Here is a 19,106-nt window from a genome sequence, read left to right on the forward strand (position 1 = left end):
CCAAATTCAAGTGATAAAACTGATTCCCTCATAACATTCACAAAATATTTGAAAAGAAAATGAACAAAAGCTTTTAAATTCCCCTTTGAAAAACTAATTCCCCAAGCAACAAGGGTTAATTTAACTTGGGATATAAATCTCCCGCTGCAGAATGGTGAATCTTGTGCCCATTCTGCAGTCTTCCCACCCACAAGATTTAAAATGAGAAAACAAAATAAAAGGGTGACTGTCACAGACACATTTTATGAAAAATCCTTTCCTTAGGATTTTTCCTCCTGAGAAGCTGAAAGGCCTCAGAAACAAAATGTAAACAATGATTATCTGCTGCTGTGGAATGCTACAGGTGGATCTGTGATTGGCCTCATGTGGTTGTTTCTAATTAATGGCCAATCGCAGTCAGCTGGCTCGGGCTCTCTGTCCGAGACACAAGCTCTTGTTATCATTCCTTTTCTATATTTAGCTAGCCTTCTGATGAAATCCTTTTTTCTATTTAGTATAGTTTTTAATTAGTATATAATCATAAAATAATAAATCAAGCCTTCTGAAACATGGAGTCAGATTCTCGTCTCTTCCCTCTTCCTCGGACCCCTGTGAACACCGTCACAGATGACCCTGACCATAACATACTCAAACAATGCTGGGTCAGCAAAGGATCTTGTGGGGGTCTGTCACGGAGAGCATCCTGTAGTCCATAATTCTGAGAGGGCTGCCACTCTCTCCCTTTAGTGCGCCCTGATAAAACTCAGAGCTTGCTTTGGGGTAGTGGTTGACCTGAAGGTGACATAAGGTGCAGCGACACTGGAGATGCTCTCCAGGGGTATGAGATGAAGGTCCCTGTTAGGGCGCCACTTGTTGCAGTCCATGGTGGTGGTGGATGCAACATTCCCCAAGACCATCCTGCACCAGCAGGCAGGAGCCACGAGGGCACCAGCACACACACACACCCACAAACACAAACACACACACACGGAGCAGCTCAGCAGTGAAGACATGGGAGGGTCCAGGCACGGTGTAAGAGCCGAAATGAGGGATGCAGGACTCCAGGCGGCTCTCCAAAATGCAGTTTATTCCATCCAAGAGGTTACAGCAGTCCAGGGTCGTGGGCAACAGAGCCTGTGCCTACAGCTGTCAGCTCCAGCTTTGGTTTTGGTTACAATGCATTATATACTTTTCTTTGCTTAGCATCTTAGTAGAGTAGAACCAATCTATGCCTTAAATATTATCTATAGCCTATCATAACTACTATAATTACCATATTCATGTTACTATTCTCCAATCACTAAAAGTTAGTACATTACAGTTTAAGCTAGAAGTTGTTTTTCAGTTTTCTTGTATTGGAAAATTTTGAGGCCTTTTTTCTACTTGCAACATTTGCTAACTTGTTTGTCTGTGCTATCTTTCTGCTTGGTAAAAACATCTTCTTGTTTGAGGTGGGTTTATCCTTTGCTCTAAGTCATAAAAACCCCTTCCAACCAACACACCCTTTGCCTCCTTGGTTATCCAGTAAGACTGGCTCAGCAATTATTTTCTTCTATATCGAAACTTGCTTCCATGTCTATTCCTTCATCAGACTCTACATTTAAAAATCTTTCTGCTAAGCACACATATCTGTGAGACTTTCTTGTCAAACTTTCATCCTTCCCAACACACAGAGTTCCAACAAGGGTTTATTAAGGCCCAACTCTGAAGGAGTCCAGGCGCCAAAGACTAAGACAAAGGAGGGTCCAGGGTATAAACACAAGGAAAGAGGTGGTGGAGAAGAGCATCAGGGATCCAATGGTCTGAGGGCTCAGGGGTGGTACACAAGGAAGGGACCAATAGGAAATGCCAGGGTGGATGGGTGGGGTTACACAAACCAATGGAAAGACAGGGAAGGGAGAACTCACTAGAACATGAACATATAAGGGTAAAAGGGGAAGGGAAGGCCAATCAGCCAATGGGGAGGACAGAACTGGGACAAACTAACATAGTGCTGCAGAGCACCATGGGGGAAGCTTCTTTCCTCCCCCTGAGCTGTGAGGAATGCCCAGAGCCCAAGGTGCATCTCTCCAGGGGATCACTGTTGCCCTCTCCCCAGTAGGCTCTAGGGCCTCCACACCCCATTGCAGAGCATGACAACCCCTTCCCTGGCCCAGCTGCTGATGCTGGGCTGCTGCCCCCAGGACACAGTGGCACTTTAGACTGCCAGGGAACGGCTGATTCATGTTCAACTTGACCTTGGCCAGGACTCTCAGGTCCCGCCGTGCAGCTGCTCTCCAGCCTCTCCTTCCCCAGTCCATACACCAAGCCAGGGGTGCCCATCCCAGGGGCAGAATGTGACCCTTACCCTGCTAAACCCCTCACCATTGGTGATTGCCATCTCTATTTGCGAGGTCTCTGCCCTCCAGACAGTTGAGAGCTCATCCCAGTTTAGTGTCATCAGCAAATTTACTGATTATCCCTTCAAGGTCACAGCCCCACCACCTGAAGAGGCATCAGAATGCCCCTAACCCTAAACCTCAATGTTTGGCTGTTTTGGGTGATCCTTGCTATGACCGCCACTGTGTGGGTCATCCAACAACCCAAACAAAACATTTGGGTCACTCTTGCAAAGTTCCTTCAACAGGACAGTTCTTGCATGGCCATGGGCAGTGTGGAGGATTCTCTGTCCAAGTGCCTGGTGGGAATTACCACCAGAGCAGATGAGGGCCCGCTCACAGGTAGGGGACTCATCTCGGGGGACACCTGGGACAGGTGGATGAGGACACTACCACATGCACCAGAGAAACCTCGAGAATTGGACCTGTTGGGGTCCTCCCTAACTTCACAATGTGTCCATTTTTATTAGAGAAGATTGGCAGGAAGCTCTTACAGCTATCTAAACAGAGTGATGTCGCAGACATCTTTTTCACTAAAAATCCTTTCTTTAGGATTTTCCCTTCTGGGAAGCTGAGGCCCCAGAAAAAGAATGTAAACAATGATTATCTGCTGCTGTGGAATGCAACAGGTGGATTTTTGATTGGGCCATCTTGAATGTTTATAATTAATGGCCAATCAAGGACTGAGCTATCTTGGACAGAGTCCAAGAGAGCTGGCTTTGTTATTATTCTTTTCTATTCTCTTCTTAGCTTAGCTAGCTTCTGAGGAAACTTTTTCCTTCTATTTCTTTTCAGTATAGTTGTAATGTAACATATATGTCATAAAATAATAAATCAATGAAGATGGAGTCAACATTCTTGTCTCTTGCCTCATCCTGAAAACCCCTGTGACCACAGTCACAGAGTGACCTATCAACAAGGTTTATGAGAGAAAGTGGTGCAACTATGCTGCCAAAACACCATCTTGGTCCTCATTCCAACCTGAGGTGGTTCCCCGAGAAGTATTCATTATCTGCAGAGATCAAGCTTGGCATGGCCATTCCATCCTGCCTCCTAGGAGGGCCATGCTCCCTTGGCCAGCTTGCTTCCCTCACCCCAAATTTCACCGTAATTAAAGATTGGAGGAAACAGAATCAATTGGCATGTCAAAAGAGCGAATATACAGAATTCAATAAAATTGTGATTCAAAAATTTATGACGGGGAGAAATCCAGGAGGGTTGTGGCTTCAGTATTATTACCTTGGGTAGCTGCAGCTAAAGCCCTCGGTGATATTTCTCACCTGGGGTGCTGGCTTAGCAAGCAGGCCAGCATGACATCTTCTGCTTTGAGCAATCTGCTAAAAGACAAAGAGATCACCAGGCACACAACCCTCCAAAATGGGGCAGCCATTGACTTCCTCCTGCTAGCCCATGGCCATGGATGAGAGGACTTTGAGGAACTTTGCTGTTTTAATTTAACATCCCACAGCCAGTCCATCCAATCTAACATCAGGAAGCTTGAAGATTTAGTGAAGGAGATCAAAACGGAGAAAAAGACTGCAGACTGGATGGACAACCTTCACATTCTGCTGTTTAAATTAATTGTCTGAGTACATTTCACAGATTTTTGTGGTTTGGAAGTAGTTTGGTGACATTTTGTGAGCATTTCCTTTCTTGTGCATTTCAGTTCTCTGCTTTAGGAAATGTTTCATGTGCTTTCCTGTAGAAAGCAGGTGCTCTTGATTTGGCTGGATGTGCGGGGTGCAACTCCATCAAACTCACGCACCAATTATAGGAAATACTTCTGTTTCTATACTCTATTTTATATAGATATTCACTGATTTTCCTAGAATAAACATACATATGATAATAGTTTCCCCAAAATCATTAACATATTTTCTCTTCCCTTTCCGCACACATTCTTCAGTCCTCGGGGTCTCTTTGGTGGTCCCTGGCAGTTGGCAACCCCAAAGTCACACCTGAACTGGTAAAAGTTGGACAGCTGGGCTGGTTGCTTTCCAGTTTTTTTTCCAGATAAAGCCTTGTGCGGTTCCACAGGCCAATGGATTTTTAAAAATAAGCATTGCATTAGCCTGATGCCTTTTTGGGGGCTACCTATAAATAGAATAAAGGAAATAAAAAGTGATTGTATTTTGAAATGCTTTCAGGTACATCTTGGGCAGATGAAGCCCCCCTAGGGGCTACACCCAAAAATGGACAGAAACTTTTCCTGGAAACAAACGAAAACCAGGAAAAACCCAATCAATAACCACTGGTCAAGAAAACTCAGGGGGAGTCATGTGGGGGCTAGGATTTGGGGGGATCCCAGTGGGGCTGGGGGTTCCTACAGCATCTCCTCAAACCCCTAGGCCTGGAAGCTTTGGTGTCCTCAGCCCCCACCTCCATCCTGGGGTTCTGAGGAGATCAGGGTGTTCTCATCCCCCATCTCTGTGCTTGGGATGATCTCAGGGTGTTCTCCAGGCTGGGAACGGCCAAAGAAGCTGCAGGATTCTGGGCTGGGACTCTGCAGGAAGTTTTGTGTCTCTTTTGTGTCTCTGCTTCGGTGCCATGTCTGGGATTTCGGGTCCTTGGCACGTGGGATTTCCCAGAGTTGGTGATGGGAAAAGCTGAGTTTAGGTGGGACAAGCCAGGTTTAGGTGGGACAAACCAGGTTTAGGTGGGAAAAGCCAGGTTTAGGTGAAAGAGCCGGGTTTAGGTGGGAAGAGCTGAGTTTAGGTGGGAAGAGCCGGGTTTAGGTGGGAAGAGCTGGATTTAGGTGGGAAGAGCTGGATTTAGGTGGGAAGAGCCGAGTTTAGGTGGGAAGAGCCTGGTTTAAGTGAGAAGAGCTGGATTTAGGTGGGAAGAGCCGGATTTAGGTGGGAAAAGCCAGGTTTAGGTGGGAAGAGCCAGGTTTAGGTGGGAAGAGCCAGATTTAGGTGTTGCCTTGGAACAGTGGGTGAAACACTGGGAGTTCTGGTGCTGTCGGGTGTTCTGTTGCTTCCCCAAAAATTCCCCTTTGCTCTGCTGTTGATGAATCCGCAAGAGCCGGAGCCAGTTTGGGGTGAGCCCAAGAATCAAGAGAAATTAAAATTATGTGGGGGGAGCCATGGGGTGACCCTGGGAGCACTGGGAGTGAGTTGAGAGCACTGGGAGTGAACTGGGAGCACTGAGGTCAGACTGGGAGTGACCCAAAGATGGCACTGGGAGTGAACTGGGAGCACTGGGAATGAACTGGGAGTAAACTGGGAGCACTGAGGTCATGCTGGGAATGACACCGGGATGGCGCTGGGAGTGACACGGGGATGGCACTGGGAGCAGTGAGGGACACAAGGGGTGAGACTGGGATGGCGCTGCAGGGAGCAACACTGAGTCCACCAGGAGTGAACTGAGAGTCCTACTGGGAGCGCTGGTTGGAACTGGGAGCACTCAGGGAAGCCAAGGAGTCCTACTGGGAGCTCTGAAGAGAACTGGGAGCATGGAGATGAGGCGCTGGGGGCACTGGGAGCAGTGGACACCCCATCTCGTGTCCCAGTTGCTTGAGTCCAGCTCCTCCCTGGCTGGGCAGGTGGGGAGGGGCCGGGGGGTTGTGAGAGTCTGTCCAAATTATCCCTCATCTGCCTCATGATCGTCATTGGGGGCTACTGAAGAGAAGACCCCCCTGTCTAGAATCTCTGGCTTTGTAGGAGAAAGTTACACACGCCAAAGGCCCTGAGAGCTGAAAGCTCAGTGTTAAGCTATTGTTCACAGGTGTTGTTTGCTGTATGCTACACTGAGCTCACAGGGCACCGTGCCCTTTTGCACAATAGCTCTGGAATCCTCCCCACCTCTCGGCCTGGCTGGATTTCTCCTAAGCTTTAGGGTGGTCCCCCTCCAAAGGAATGCCCCTCTCGCCCGTTCATAACCACCGTGACAGACAAGGAGAGATGTAAGAAGCCTCTTCATCAAGAGACTGAGACATGAAATCCCTATGTGAGAAGGCCCCCTCTCACCTTCTTCCAGAGACTGGGACTGAAACCCCCTCAAACTCAGGGGAGGTGTGCAGGGGGGGAAGGAAAGCTGCCCAAAGCAAGATGGATGTTGCAGGTACAGGCAATGGACCACGAAAACAATGGCTCTCGCCTGCTGCCTAGCTTGGACTTTGTGTACCCCCCTTTCAAATGCTATTCTTTCCCCCTGAAGACCTTTGTTTCGGTTGAGAAATTTATTCCCCCTTCCCCCAAGGAAAAAGAGTATAATCGGGGTCCAGATGAACTGTGCCTCCGAGATCTCCCCGGACGTGACCTGGCAGGCTCCATCGGCTGGACCCCAAAGGACAACGCAGTACCACGTTTGGTAGCTATAACCCATTCTTCTTCCTTCCTCTTTTCCCTCATTTTCTCCTTTTCTTCCCCGGTTCCCTCCCCAGTGCATTCCTGCTGTGGTTATTTCAATAAAGTTGCCCTTGCTTCATTGTTACTGCAAATCCCCTGTGCCATGTCAGTTTTTTGCACCCTGAGATCACCCCCGCGAACCATCACGAAGCCCGTTCATGAGGACAGATCATGACAGGGGTCCCCACATTTTTCTGGGTGCCCCCAGCAGAGAGGGTCTGATGGACAGCTGGGGGAGAACAGGTGTGGGGGTGATACAGATGGGTGTCCAGGTGAGGGATTCAGGGTGCACTGGTGTGGATATTCTCAGTTCAGTCAAAGAAAGAACAGAGATAATTTCTCCCAGGCTGAGCCTGGGAATCTTAGAGGAAAGAATGAAAACAATTATTATCTCTCTTTCTGTAACCACTGTTTATAGTTATGGTTCTCTAGAGTGTGCTATTCATAGTCACCAATAATGTGAGATGTTTTCACTTTGAGACCAATCAGGTCCAGCTTAGCGAGTGAGACTATAAAGTTCACAACTTTTTGCTAATAAAGGAATTATTCTTTTGCTTTCTGATTCACCTGAAGAATGGAGTCTTTCTTTCCATCCCTGACTCAACAGTGTCATGCTGGGAAAGGAGACCCCAGGAATGAGGGACCCTGGGAATGAGGGACCCTGAGAATGAGGGACCCTGAGAATGAGGGACCCTGAGAATGAGAGACCCCGGTGTGAAAAATGCATGTATTTTATGATTGGCTTTTTGCAATTATTAAAATGAATATTATATGTGTTGTGTTAGAAAGTTATGCTGTATTGATTCTCTTAAGTACTGTGTTAAATATAGTTTTAGGTTATAAAAAATGTTAAAATAGAAACTCTGCTATGGAGGATACTTTTTTTAAAAGAAAGGACTCGCAGCAAGATAGCAGCCACAGGACACCTGAATCTTTCAGAGAAAAAGAATTTATTCCTCCCTTATCAGAAGAAACGAACTTTTTCCTGCCTCGAAGGCACTGTCAGGATTCGGAGGAAAAAGTTGACGATGACCAGACAGAATCCTGTGTTTGAATGGAATTTATGCATCATGTATGAGGTGGATGAATATGGAACAGGTTATTTCTTTTAAGGGTTAATCCTCTGTTAACAAGTGTCCTTTTTCGGGCTCGTGCTGCGAGAAAAAGGTACCCGGACATCCGTAACTCTATGTCTCTATTGTCTCATATTGTCCTAATACAATTTGTCCAAATTATTATCACTCTAATTGTATTACTATTTTTATAACAATTATGTTACTATTAAACTTTTAAAATTTTAAAAACAAGTGATTGGCGTTTTTCACACCAGGGATGAGGGACCCCGGGGATGAGGGACCCCGGGAATGAGGGATCCTGGAAACAGGAGACCCCGGGAATGAGGGACCCCGGGGATGAGGGACCCTGGGAATGAGGGATCCCGGGAATGAGGGACCCCAGGAATGAGGGACCCCGGGAATGAGGGACCCCGGGAATGAGGGACCCCGGGAATGAAGGACCCCGGGAATGAGGGACCCCAGGAACGGGATGGACGGGCCCCGGGTGATCCGGGGTCGATCCCAGGGGGTCCCGGGGGAATTCCCAGGGATTCCCCGCCCCCACCGCGCCCTTCGGTCACTTTCGCGCCTCCCAAACAGCGCCTCTGGGATCTGCCCAGCGACCGGTGACGTCACGAACACCGCTGGCTGCCATTGGCTGCAGCGCGGCGGTGGCGCCAATCACAGGTGGGGTGGGGCCGAGGCTCCAGGGCTGGGTCTGGGGGCGCTCCGGGGGCTCCTGGGGGGCAGCGAATGGACAGAGGGACCCCCGGCACCGGGACTCCCCTGAACTGCCCATTCCCGGGCACGGGGACCCTCCCGACCCTCTGGGCACGGAGCCCCCTGCCCTCCCTTCTCCATCACTGGGACCCCCTGTACCCCCTCATCCTGAACAGGGACCCACTGTACCCCTCATCCTGAACCGGGACCCCCTGTACCCCCTCATCCTGAACAGGGACCCACTGTACCCCTCATCCTGAACCGGGACCCCCTGTACCCCCTCATCCTGAACAGGGACCCACTGTACCCCTCATCCTGAACCGGGACCCCCTGTACCCCCTCATCCTGAACAGGGACCCACTGTACCCCCTCATCCTGAACCGGGGCCCCCTGTAGCCCCTTATCGTTAACCGGGACCCCCTGTACCCCCTAATCCTGAACCGGGACCCCCTGTACCCCTTCTCCACCACCGGGACCCCCTGTGCCCCCTTATCCTGAACCGGGACCTTGTACCTGAACCCCTTATCCTGAACCCTCATCCTGTACCTGAACCGGGACCCCCTGTACCCCCTTATCCTTAACCGGGACCCCCCTGTACCCCCTTATCCACCACCGGGACCCCCTGTACCCCCTAATCCTGAACCAGGACCCCCTGACCCGCCCATTCCCGGGCATGGGGACCCTCGACAGCTGCTGTTTGCTGGTTCCCCAAAGGTGCGGGGGTCCCAAAAAGCGGGGGGTCACCAAAGGTGGGGGTATACCAAAGGTGGGGGGGTACCCCAAAGGTAGGGGTGTCCCCCAAATGTGGGGGGCTCCCCAAAGGTGAGGGCTTCCCCAAAAGTGGGGAGGTCCCCAAAGGCCAGACCCCTCCAATGGTCACAGCAGGAGCCAGGGGTTCCCCCAAAGGTGCGAGGTCCCCAAAGGTGGGAGGGTCCCCTGAGGTGGGGGGGTCCCCAAAGGTGGGAGGTTTCCCCAAAGGCCGGACCCCCAATGTTCACAGCAGGGGCCGGGGGTTCCCCCAAAGGTGGGGGTCCCCAAAGATGGGGGGGTCCCCCAAATGTGGGGAGTTCCCCAAAGTTCTCTCTCCTCTCCGCCCCCAGCAAAGCTTTGCACCATCGGGACATTTTAACAGCGCTCATTGGTTACAGACATTGGCAGAACTTCCGATTAATTAATGGTTAATTAATGATTAATGAATGAATTTCCCAGTTTGCTGCTCCTGTCTCCTGCCTCCAGTGCGATGAGCCCGGGGTGCAGCTCTGCCCTGGCTGGAGACACGGCTGGGGTGTCCTGAGGAGAGACAGGGACACAGTGACAGTGACAATGACAGTGGCAGTGACAGAGTGACAGTGACAGTGACACAGTGACAGGGACAGTGACAGTGACACAGTGACAGTGACAGTGACACAGTGACAGTGACACAGGGACAGTGACACAGTGACAGTGACAGTGACAGAGTGACAGTGACACAGTGACAGTGACACAGTGACAATGACAGGGACAGTGACAGTGACAGGGACAGTGAGGACAGTGCTCCCAGTCCCCCCTTCCATTACTCCCAGTCCCCCCGCAGTCCCTCCCAGTGACCCCTCCAGTGCTCCCAGTACTCCCTGTGCCACTCCCAGTATCCCCAGTATGACCAGTTCCCCCCAGTGCTCCCAGTATCCCTTCCCAGTGACCCCCCCAATATCCCCACGTCCCTCCCAGTTCACCCCAGTGCTCCCAGTTCCCTCAAGATCCCCCCCAGTGCTCCCAGTACCATTTCCAGTCCCTCCAGTGCTCCCAGTGCCATTCCCAGTGCTCCCAATGCCCATTCCCAGTGCTCCCAGTGCTCCCAGTGCTCCCAGTGCTCCCAGTACCTGGCCCCTCCTGGGCTGGGGGGCAGCGCTGGGGCCGGGGGGAGGCCGAGGGGCTGCGGGGGGAGGGGCAGAGATCAGGGGGGGAGGGGAAGGGGGCTCCCACCCCAAACTGGGGGGAGGGGCTCTGAGAATTTTGGGGGAGTCTCAGTTAAAGGGGAATTGGGGGGTCCTGGGGTGAATTTGGGGGGTCCTGGGGGTGAATTTGGGGGGGGGGGCAAAGGGGAAGTTTTGGGGGAGGTTTCAGCCCTGGGGGTGAGGGGCGGGACCCAGGGATGGGGTTTGGGGGCAGATTTTGGGGAGGGGGATTATTCTGGGGGAGTGGGGATTCTTTTGGGGGAGTTCTTTTGGGATGGGGATTATTTTGGGATGGGGATTTGGGGGAATTGGGTTATTTTAGGGAGGGGAATTATTTGGGGGGTGGGGATTATTTTGGGGGACTCTTGTCGGTTGGGGATTATTTGGGGGATATTTGGGGGGATTTCATTATTTTAGGGAGGGGGATATTTTGGGGAGGGAATTATTTGGGGTGGGGGATTGTTGGGGGGATCTTTTGGAGGTTGGGGGTTATTTGGGGGGGGGTTATATTGAGGGGATGGGGATTATTTTGGGATGGGGATCATTTTAAGATCGGGATTATTTTGGGGGTTATTTGGGGGGATTGGGTTATTTTAGGGAGGGGGATTATATTGAGGGGGTGGGGATTATTTTGGGGGAGTTCTTTTGGGATGGGGATTATTTGGGATAGGGATTATTTGGGGGGATTGGGTTATTTTAGGGAGGGGAATATTCTGGGGAGGGGAATTATTTGGGGTGGGGGATTGTTGGGGGGTTCGGAGGTTATTTGGGGAGGGGGATCACATTGCGGGGATGATTTTGGGGGGACAGGGATGATTTTGGGGGGTCTTTTGGGGTTCGGGGGTTATTTGGGGAGGGGGATTATTTGGCGTGGGGGATTGTTGGGGGGGTTCGGGGATTATTTGGGGAGGGGGATCACATTGAGGGGATGATTTTGGGGGCACGGGGATGATTTTGGGGGGGGATCCCTCACCTGTCCGGCCGTGCATGAACCAGAGCCCCCCCGCCAGCGCCACCCCCACCACGAAGGCACCGAAGGAAACGGCGGCCACGGCCCCGGGGGGCACGGGGGGGGCTGGGGGGCAGCGTCAGCGCCCGGAAATCGGGAGCCCCCAAATCTGGGGGCCGGGACCCCCAAATTCCCCCCACAAACCCCCCCGGGGCCGGGACCCCCCGAATTCCCCCTTAAACCCCCCAAATCTGGGGCTGGGACCCCCCAGTTCCCCCCTAAACCCCCCAAATCTGCGGCCGAGACCCCCCAAATTCTCCTCTAACGCCCCCCAAAGGGACCCCGGAGTTCGGGACCCTCCCCAAAAGGGAAACCAGAGCCCCAAGACCCCCCCCGGCCCCCCGGCCCCCTCAAACTCCCCCAGGAAGGACCCAGGGATCCGGGACCCCCCCCAAAGCCCCTTCCCCGAAAGGGACTGAGCAGTTCGAGACCCCCCAAAATCCTCCCTCAAACCCCCCAAAAGGGACCCAGGAGTTCAGGACCCCCCCCCCCCCAAAAAAAGAGCCGGGGGTCTCCTCCCCACCCCCCCCATAAACCCCCCCAAAAGGACACTCGGCGCTCCGGGACCCCCCAAACTCCCCAGTCCCGGGGGTCCCGGTGCCCCCCCCCATTGCTGTCACTCACCCGCGGGGGGGGCGCGGGGCCGCTCCCGGGGTGGGGGCGGGGGGCGCGGGAGGGGCGGGGGCGGCGGGAACGGCAGCGGGGGGAGCCCCGGGGGGGCACCTGGCGGGGAGAGGGAGGGAAGGGCGATGATGGGGGGGCACCGGGAGCGGGTGGGGATTGGGGGGCCCGGTTGTGGGGGGGGTCCCGTTTGAGGAAGGGTCTCTGTTTCGAGGGGTCCCCGGTTGTGGGGAGGGGTCCTGGTTTGGGGAGGGGTCCCCGGTTGTGGAGGCGTCCCAGATTTGGGGAGAGGTCCCGGTTTGGGAGGGTCCGAGGTTGTGTGGGGGGGGTCCCGGTTGGGCTGGGGGTGTCCCGGAGGGGGGTGGGGGGTCTCTGTCAAGGGGTCCCGGTTGTGGAGGGGGGGTCTCCGGTTGTGTGGGAGGGTCTCGGTTTTGGAGGGATGGTCCCGGTTGGGCTCGGGGTGTCCCGGTTGTAGGGGGGGTCCCCGGTTGTGTAGGAGGGGTCCCGGTTTGGGGAGGGGTCTCTGTTGTGGGGGTCCCGGTGTGGGGAGGGGTCCCTGTAGTGGGGAGGGGTCCCCGGTTATGGGAGGGTCCCAGGTTTGGGGAGGGGTCCCGGTTGTAGGCAGGGTCTTTGTCAGAGGGTCCCGGTTGTGGGGGGGATCCCGGTTTGGGGGGGCGGTCCCAGTGGGGGGGTCCCGGTCAGGGGGTCCCGGGGTTGGGGCGGAATTTGGGGTCCGAGGGTCCCGAGGGGGGTCCCGGGGGTGTCCCCGCCCGGGGGTCCCGTACCGGGCGCGGGGGTCGCTGGTGTCCCCAGGGTCACCACGATCGGGCGGGTCACGGTGCGCACGGGACCGGGGCGGGGCCGGGGGCGGGGGGCGGGGCCTGAACCGGAGGCTCCGCCCCCTCGGCGGGGACAAAGCTCGGCCCGGCACTGGGGGAGGGGCGGGGTTAACGGGGGCGGGACCGGGGGGCGACACCTGCAGAGCCCCCCGGTGTCCCCGGTGCCACCCCCGTGTCCCCCTGTCCCGGTGTCCCCATTCCCTGCGCCACCCCCCTGTCCCCCGTCCCGGTGTCCCAGGTGCCATCCCCCGGTGTCCCCCTGTCCCGGTGCTGCCATGGCCCCGCTCCTGCTGTCCCTGTTCCCAGTGTGTGTCCCCAACGTGTCCCACTCGTGGTTCAGGGCTGTCCCCATTCCCGGTGTCCCCCATTCCCAATATTCCCCATCCCCCGTGTCCCCCGTTCCCAGTGTCACCCATTTCCTTTGTACCCCATTCCCGTTATCCCGTTGTTATCCCATTGTATCCCCATTCCCATTATCCCCATTCCTGTTATCCCATTCCCAGTGTCCTGCTATCCCGCTGTTATCCTGTTATCCCACTCCCGTTATCCCATCCCCATTATCCCATTCCCATTGTCCTATCCCCGTTATCCCCATTCCCGCTGTCCTGCTATCTCACTCCCCTTATCCCACCTCTGCTATCCCCGTTATCCCAACGCTATCCCATCCCCATTATCCTGTTATCCCATTCCTGCTTTTCCTCGTTATCCCATCGCTGTCCCGCTGTCATCCCGTCCTTGTAATCCCACCCACTATCCCCACTGTTATCCCATTCCCGTTATCCCCGTTATCCCATTGCTGTTCCATTAGCCCCATTATCCCACCCCTGCTATCCCATTATCTTCTGTTATCCCACCCCTGTTATCCCGTTATTCCACTATCCCATCCCTATTATCCCATCCCTGTTATCCCACTATCCCACTTCTCCTATCCCTGTTATCTCATTATCCCGTTTTCCCATCGCTGTCCTGCTGTTATCCCGTGCCCATTATCCCATTATCCCACTCCCATTATCCCTGTTATCCCACTCCCCTTATCCCCATTATCCCATCTCTATCCCGCTGTTATCCTGTTATCCCATCTACAATGTCCAGTTATCCCATCCAAGTTATCCCATTCCCATTATCCCATCATTATCCCACTCTTATCCCATCCCCATTATCCCCGTTATCCCATCCCCACTATCCCCATTATCCCATCCCTCTTATCCCATGGCTATCCCACTGTTATCCCATTATCCCATTCCCAATCTCCAGTTATCCCATCACTATCCTGTTATCCCACCCCGTTATCCCACCGCTGTTATACCACCACAGTCCCACTGTTACCCCATTCCCGTTATCCCCAGTCCTGTTATCCCGCTGTGGTCCCGCCACTGCCCTGCTGTTATCCCATCGCTATCCCATTATCCCGTTATCCCATAATCCCATTATCCCTCTATCCCAATTATCCCACCGCTGTCCCGCCAGCATCCTGCTGTTATCCCATCCCCACTATCCCAACCCCATTGTCCCACCCCTGTTGTCCCACCACGGTCCTGCTGTTGTCCCATTCCCGTTATCCCATCCTTGTTATCCCATTGCTATCCCATTATCCCGTTATCCCATAATCCCGTTATCCCTTTATCCCCGTTATCCCACTGCTGTCCTGCCGGCATCCCGCTGTTATCCCATCCCTGCTATCCCATCCCTGTTATCCCCGTTATCCCACCCCCGTCATCCCACCACAGTTCCGCTGTTATCCCATTCCCGTTATCCCATCCTCGTTATCGCATTGCTATCCCATTATCCCATAATCCCATCACTGTCTCATTATCCCACCCCTATTATCCAACCAGTCCCGCTGTGATCCCATCCCCATTATCCCGTTATCCCATTGCTATCCCATTATCCCATCGCTGTCCCATTATCCCGTCATCCCATCACTATCCTGCCATTATCCTGTTATCCCACACCCATTTTTCCACTGCTATCCTGTTATTCCATCGCTCTCCCGTTATTCCATCCCTGCTATCCCATCCCCGTTCTCCTGTTATCCCGTCATCCCACTGTCATTATCCCACTCCCATTATCCTGTTATCCCACTGCTATCCTGTTATCCCAGTCCCGTTATCTGACTGCTATCCCATTATCCCATGGCTATCCCATTATCCCAGTCCCATTATCCCAATTCTATCCCGTTATCCCATTATCCCATCACTATCCCGTTATCCCACTCCCGTTATCCCAATTCTGTCCCATTATACCGTTATCCCCCTGCTATCCTGTTATCCCACTCCCGTTATCCCGTTATCCCACTGCTATCCCATTATCCCATTATCCCATCACTGTCCCGTTATCCCATCTCCATTATCCCGTTATCCCAACCCTGTTATCCCACCTCCCTTATCCCATCCTTGTTATCCCACCCCCGTCATCCCACCCCCGTCATCCCATCCTTGTCCTGTTATCACACTCCCGTTATCCCGTTATCCCGTTATCCCTCTCCCCCCGTTATCCCGTTATCCCGTTATTCCCGTCCCGCGGCGCCGCTGCCGGGCCGGTACCGTGGGCAGCCCGGGCGGGGTCCCGGTGCCGGTGCCGCGGTGGCGGCAGAGGCTCAGGCGGCAGTGCAGGAACTGCAGCGGCTCCGGGAACCGCGCCGGGAGCACGAACGAGCCCCGGAGGCGCCGCCGCGCCCGCCCCGCGCCGCAGCCGCCCCGCAGCACCACGAGCGGCCGCGGCACCGGGGCCGGACCCCGCGGCGGGACCGGCGAAGAGCGCGGGGACACGAAACAGCGGCGGAGCGAGAAACCGAGCCCGGGGGGAGCGCGGGACAGCGACACCTGCGGGGACACCGACAGGGACAAGGGTCATGGGGACAGCGACACCTGCGGGGACACCGATACAGGGACAGGGGGTCATAGGGACAGCGACACCGGGACAGGGACACCCAGACAGGAACAGCGACACCTGCGGGGACATCGGGACAGGGACATGGGGGTCCTGAGGACAGCGACAGGGGGGTCATGGGGGGACAGCGACACATGCAGGGACACCTACAGGGACAGGGGGGTCACAGAGAGGACAGCGACACCGGGACAGGGACAGAGACACAGGGACAGAGACACAGGGACAGCGACACCTGCGGGGACAGGGACAGGGGTTCACAGGGACAGCGACACCGGGACAGGAACAGGGACAGGGACAGCGACACCTGCGTGGACACCGGGACAGGGGCATGGGGTCATAGGGACAGCGACACCGGGACAGGGACACCCGGACAGGAACAGCGACACCTGCGGGGACACGGACATGGACAGGGACAAGGGGGGTCACAGAGGGGACAGCGACACCTGGACAGGGACACCTGGATAGGGGGATCACAGGGACGGGGACACCTGCGGGGACACGGGACATCGGGGTCATGGGCGGGGGGGGACACTGACACCTGGACAGGGACATGGGACAGGGGCGTCAAGGGGGGACAGCGACACCGGGACAGGGACAGAGCGGGGGGGGGGGGGTCACGGTGGGGGGGTGACTCCTGGACAGGGACAGGGACGGAGGGACAGAGAGGGGGGCACAGGGGGGACACGGGGGGGACACACGGGAGCGATGGGGATCGGGACACCCCCGTTCCCCCCTCACCTGCACGGACACGCCCCCCGTGTCTCCGGTGCTCCCCCCGCCGTGTCCCCCCCTGTGTCCCCGTGTTCCCCTCTCGTGTCCCCTCACCTGTCCCTGTCCCTCACCTGCAGGAACACGCTTCCCCTTACCTGTTCCCCGTGTCCCCAGTCCCCTCACCTGTCCTCTCCCCTGTGTCCCTTCTGTCCCCTTTGTCCCCTCACCTGCAGGAACACGGTCCCCTCACCCATCCCCGTGTCCCCTGTGTCCCCTCACCCATCCCCTGTCCCTGTCTCTGTCCCCCGTGTCCCCTGTGTCCCCTCACCTGCAGGAACACGGTCCCCTCACCTGTCCCTGTCCCTCACCTGCAGGAACATGCGTCCCCCCCGAGTCCCCCTTCCCCCCTCACCTGCAGGAACACGGTCCCCTGTCCCTGTCCCCTCACCTGTCCCCATTGTCCCCTCACTTACAGGAACACGGTCCCCCATGTGTCCCCCGTGTCCCCGTTCCCCCCTCACCTGCAGGAACACGGTCCCCTGTCCCTGTCCCCTATGTCCCCATTGTCCCCATGTCCTCACCTGCAGGAACACGCGTCCCCCCATGTCCCCATTGTCCCCATTGTCCCCATTGTCCCCATGTCCTCACCTGCAGGAACGCGCGTCACCCCCATGTCCCCATTGTCCCCATTGTCCCTATGTCCCTCACCTGCAGGAACACGCGTCCCCCCGCGGGCACCGCTCTCGGTCCCGGGGCCGCTCCGAACTCGGGGGAGGCGGCGACGTCCAGGCGGAGCCGGGGGGGGCGGGGCGGGCACCGGGGCTGGGGGGCGGAGTCAGAGCGGGCCCCGCCCCCAGCGGGGCCAGTGACACCCCAGTGACACCAACCAGTGACATCCCAGTGCCACCAGTGCCACCAACCAGTGACATCCCAGTGACTCCCCTGTGATCTCCCAGTGACCCCCAGTGCCACCGATGACATCCCAGTGCCATCTGTGCCACCGACCAGCGACATCCCATGACCCCCAGTGAGACCAGCGCCACCAGTGACCTCCCAGTGACCCCCAGTAACCCCCATTGGCCCCCAGTGCTCCCAGCTCCCTCCCAGTGCTGCTCCTCGACTCCTCCCAGTGCTCCCACTTTCAACCCAGTAACCCCCAGAGCTCCCCTGTGACCCTCCCAGTGCTCCCAGTGCCCTCCCAGTCACCCCCAGTGCCCTCCCAGTCACCCCCTGTTCCAGTTTCCCCCCAGAGCTCCCCTGTGACCCTCCCAGTGCTCCCAGTCACCTCCAGTTCCCCCCAGTGCTCCCAGTTCCCTCCCAGTCACCCCCAGTGCCCTCCCAGTCACCCCCTGTTCCAGTTTCCCCCCAGAGCTCCCCTGTGACCCTCCCAGTGCTCCCAGTCACCTCCAGTTCCCCCCAGTGCTCCCAGTTCCCTCCCAGTCACCCCCAGTGCCCCCTCCCACTCACCCTCAGCTATTCCCAGTTCCCCCCAGTGCTACCAATTCCCCCCCAGTTCCCCCTCAGTGCTCCCAGCGCCCCCCAGTCCCCCCCAGTTCTCCCCCAGTCCCCCCAGTCCCCCCAGTTTTGCCCAGTTCTCCCCCAGTCCCCCCCAGTTTCCCCAGTCCCCCCAGTCCCGCACTCACCCCGGGCCGGTTCCCGCTGCAGCGCGGCCTGGGGGGTCCCGGGGGGGCCATTGGGGGTGCCGGGGTGGGGGCGGGGTCACCCCACGGCCAGCCCGGGGGGGGCCCTGGGGGGCGGGGACAGCTCTGGGGTCCCCTCGAGGCCACCCGGGTCCCTCCCCCCCCCCCGACACCCAGGACCCCCCCGTGCGCTGGGTCCCCTCCAGTGTCCCCTCCGGGACCTTCCTGTCCCCAAATGTCCCCCCCAGTGTCCCCCCGGGACCCTCCTGTCCCCTCTAGGTCCCCCAATGTCCCCCAGTGTCCCCCTCAGTGTCCCCTCCGGGTCCCTCAATGTCCCCCCCGGGACCCTCCTGTCCCCCACGGGACCTCCGATGTCCCCCACAGGGACCCTCCTGTCCCCTCCAATGTCCCCTCTGGGACCCTCCAGGTCCCCCTCAATGTCCCCCCAGGGACCCTCATGTCCCCTCCAGGTCTCTCAATGCCCCCCTTGGACCCTCCTGTCCCCCAGTGTCCCCCCAATGTCCCCCCGGGACCCTCCTGTCCCCCCCCAGTGTCCCCCAGTGTCCCCTCCGGGACCCCCAATGTCCCCCTCAGGAGCCCCCTGGTTCCCCCGGGACCCTCCTGTCCCCCCCAGTGTCCCCCCAAGACCCCTCCCCTGGGTCCCTCCCCTGTCCCCTCTGTCCCCCCCACCTGCGGGTCCCCCCCCGGGCAGGAGGAAGATGAGGATGAGGAGCGGGAGGGCGCGGGGGGCGCCCGGTGGCGCTGCCATCCCGTCCCCGCTGTCCCCAAGGTGTCCCCGCGATGTCCCCGCTGTCCCCAAGTTGTCCCAGCGGTGTCCCCGCTGTCCCCAAGGTGTCCCAGCGGTGTCCCCGCTGTCCCGCCCACGCCGGGGGGATGTCCCCGATGTCCCCGCGTCCCCTCCCCCACCCCCCCGGTCGCCCTGGTGACACCCTTGGGCCGCGACGACGTCACGGGGGTGGCA

At 56.7% G+C, this 19,106-nt stretch overlaps 1 protein-coding gene across 1 annotated transcript; it reads right to left on the reverse strand.

The window, feature by feature from the left end:
• Positions 1-9,663: 9,663 nt before the first annotated feature.
• On the reverse strand, positions 9,664-18,893 carry LOC128943634 (transforming growth factor-beta receptor type 3-like protein). Its single transcript, XM_054286523.1, has 9 exons — positions 18,815-18,893; positions 18,128-18,231; positions 17,193-17,306; positions 15,428-15,706; positions 12,831-12,975; positions 12,049-12,147; positions 11,389-11,490; positions 10,341-10,393; positions 9,664-9,771 (listed from the first exon to the last, which is right to left on the reverse strand). The coding sequence occupies exons 1-9, from the start codon at positions 18,891-18,893 to the stop codon at positions 9,664-9,666; spliced, it is 1,083 nt and encodes a 360-aa protein (XP_054142498.1).
• Positions 18,894-19,106: the final 213 nt, after the last annotated feature.

This window comes from Melozone crissalis, unplaced genomic scaffold (assembly GCF_028551555.1).
Source record: "Melozone crissalis strain CALT ecotype California unplaced genomic scaffold, PUWL_Pcris_2 ptg000052l_1, whole genome shotgun sequence".
Lineage (NCBI taxonomy): Eukaryota > Metazoa > Chordata > Aves > Passeriformes > Passerellidae > Melozone > Melozone crissalis.

What these genes read in the sequence shown, in the direction of transcription:
- LOC128943634 (XM_054286523.1), bottom strand. Translation starts at nt 18,893, where the DNA reads ATGGCAGCGCCACCGGGCGCCCCCCGCGCCCTCCCGCTCCTCATCCTC. An exon ending in GCAGCGGGAACCGGCCCGGG is followed by an intron (nt 17,307 to 18,127) that starts GTGAGTGCGGGA and finishes TCCGCCCCCCAG; the next exon opens with CCCCGGTGCCCGCCCCGCCC. An exon ending in GTTCATGCACGGCCGGACAG is followed by an intron (nt 10,394 to 11,388) that starts GTGAGGGATCCC and finishes CTCCCCCCGCAG; the next exon opens with CCCCTCGGCCTCCCCCCGGC.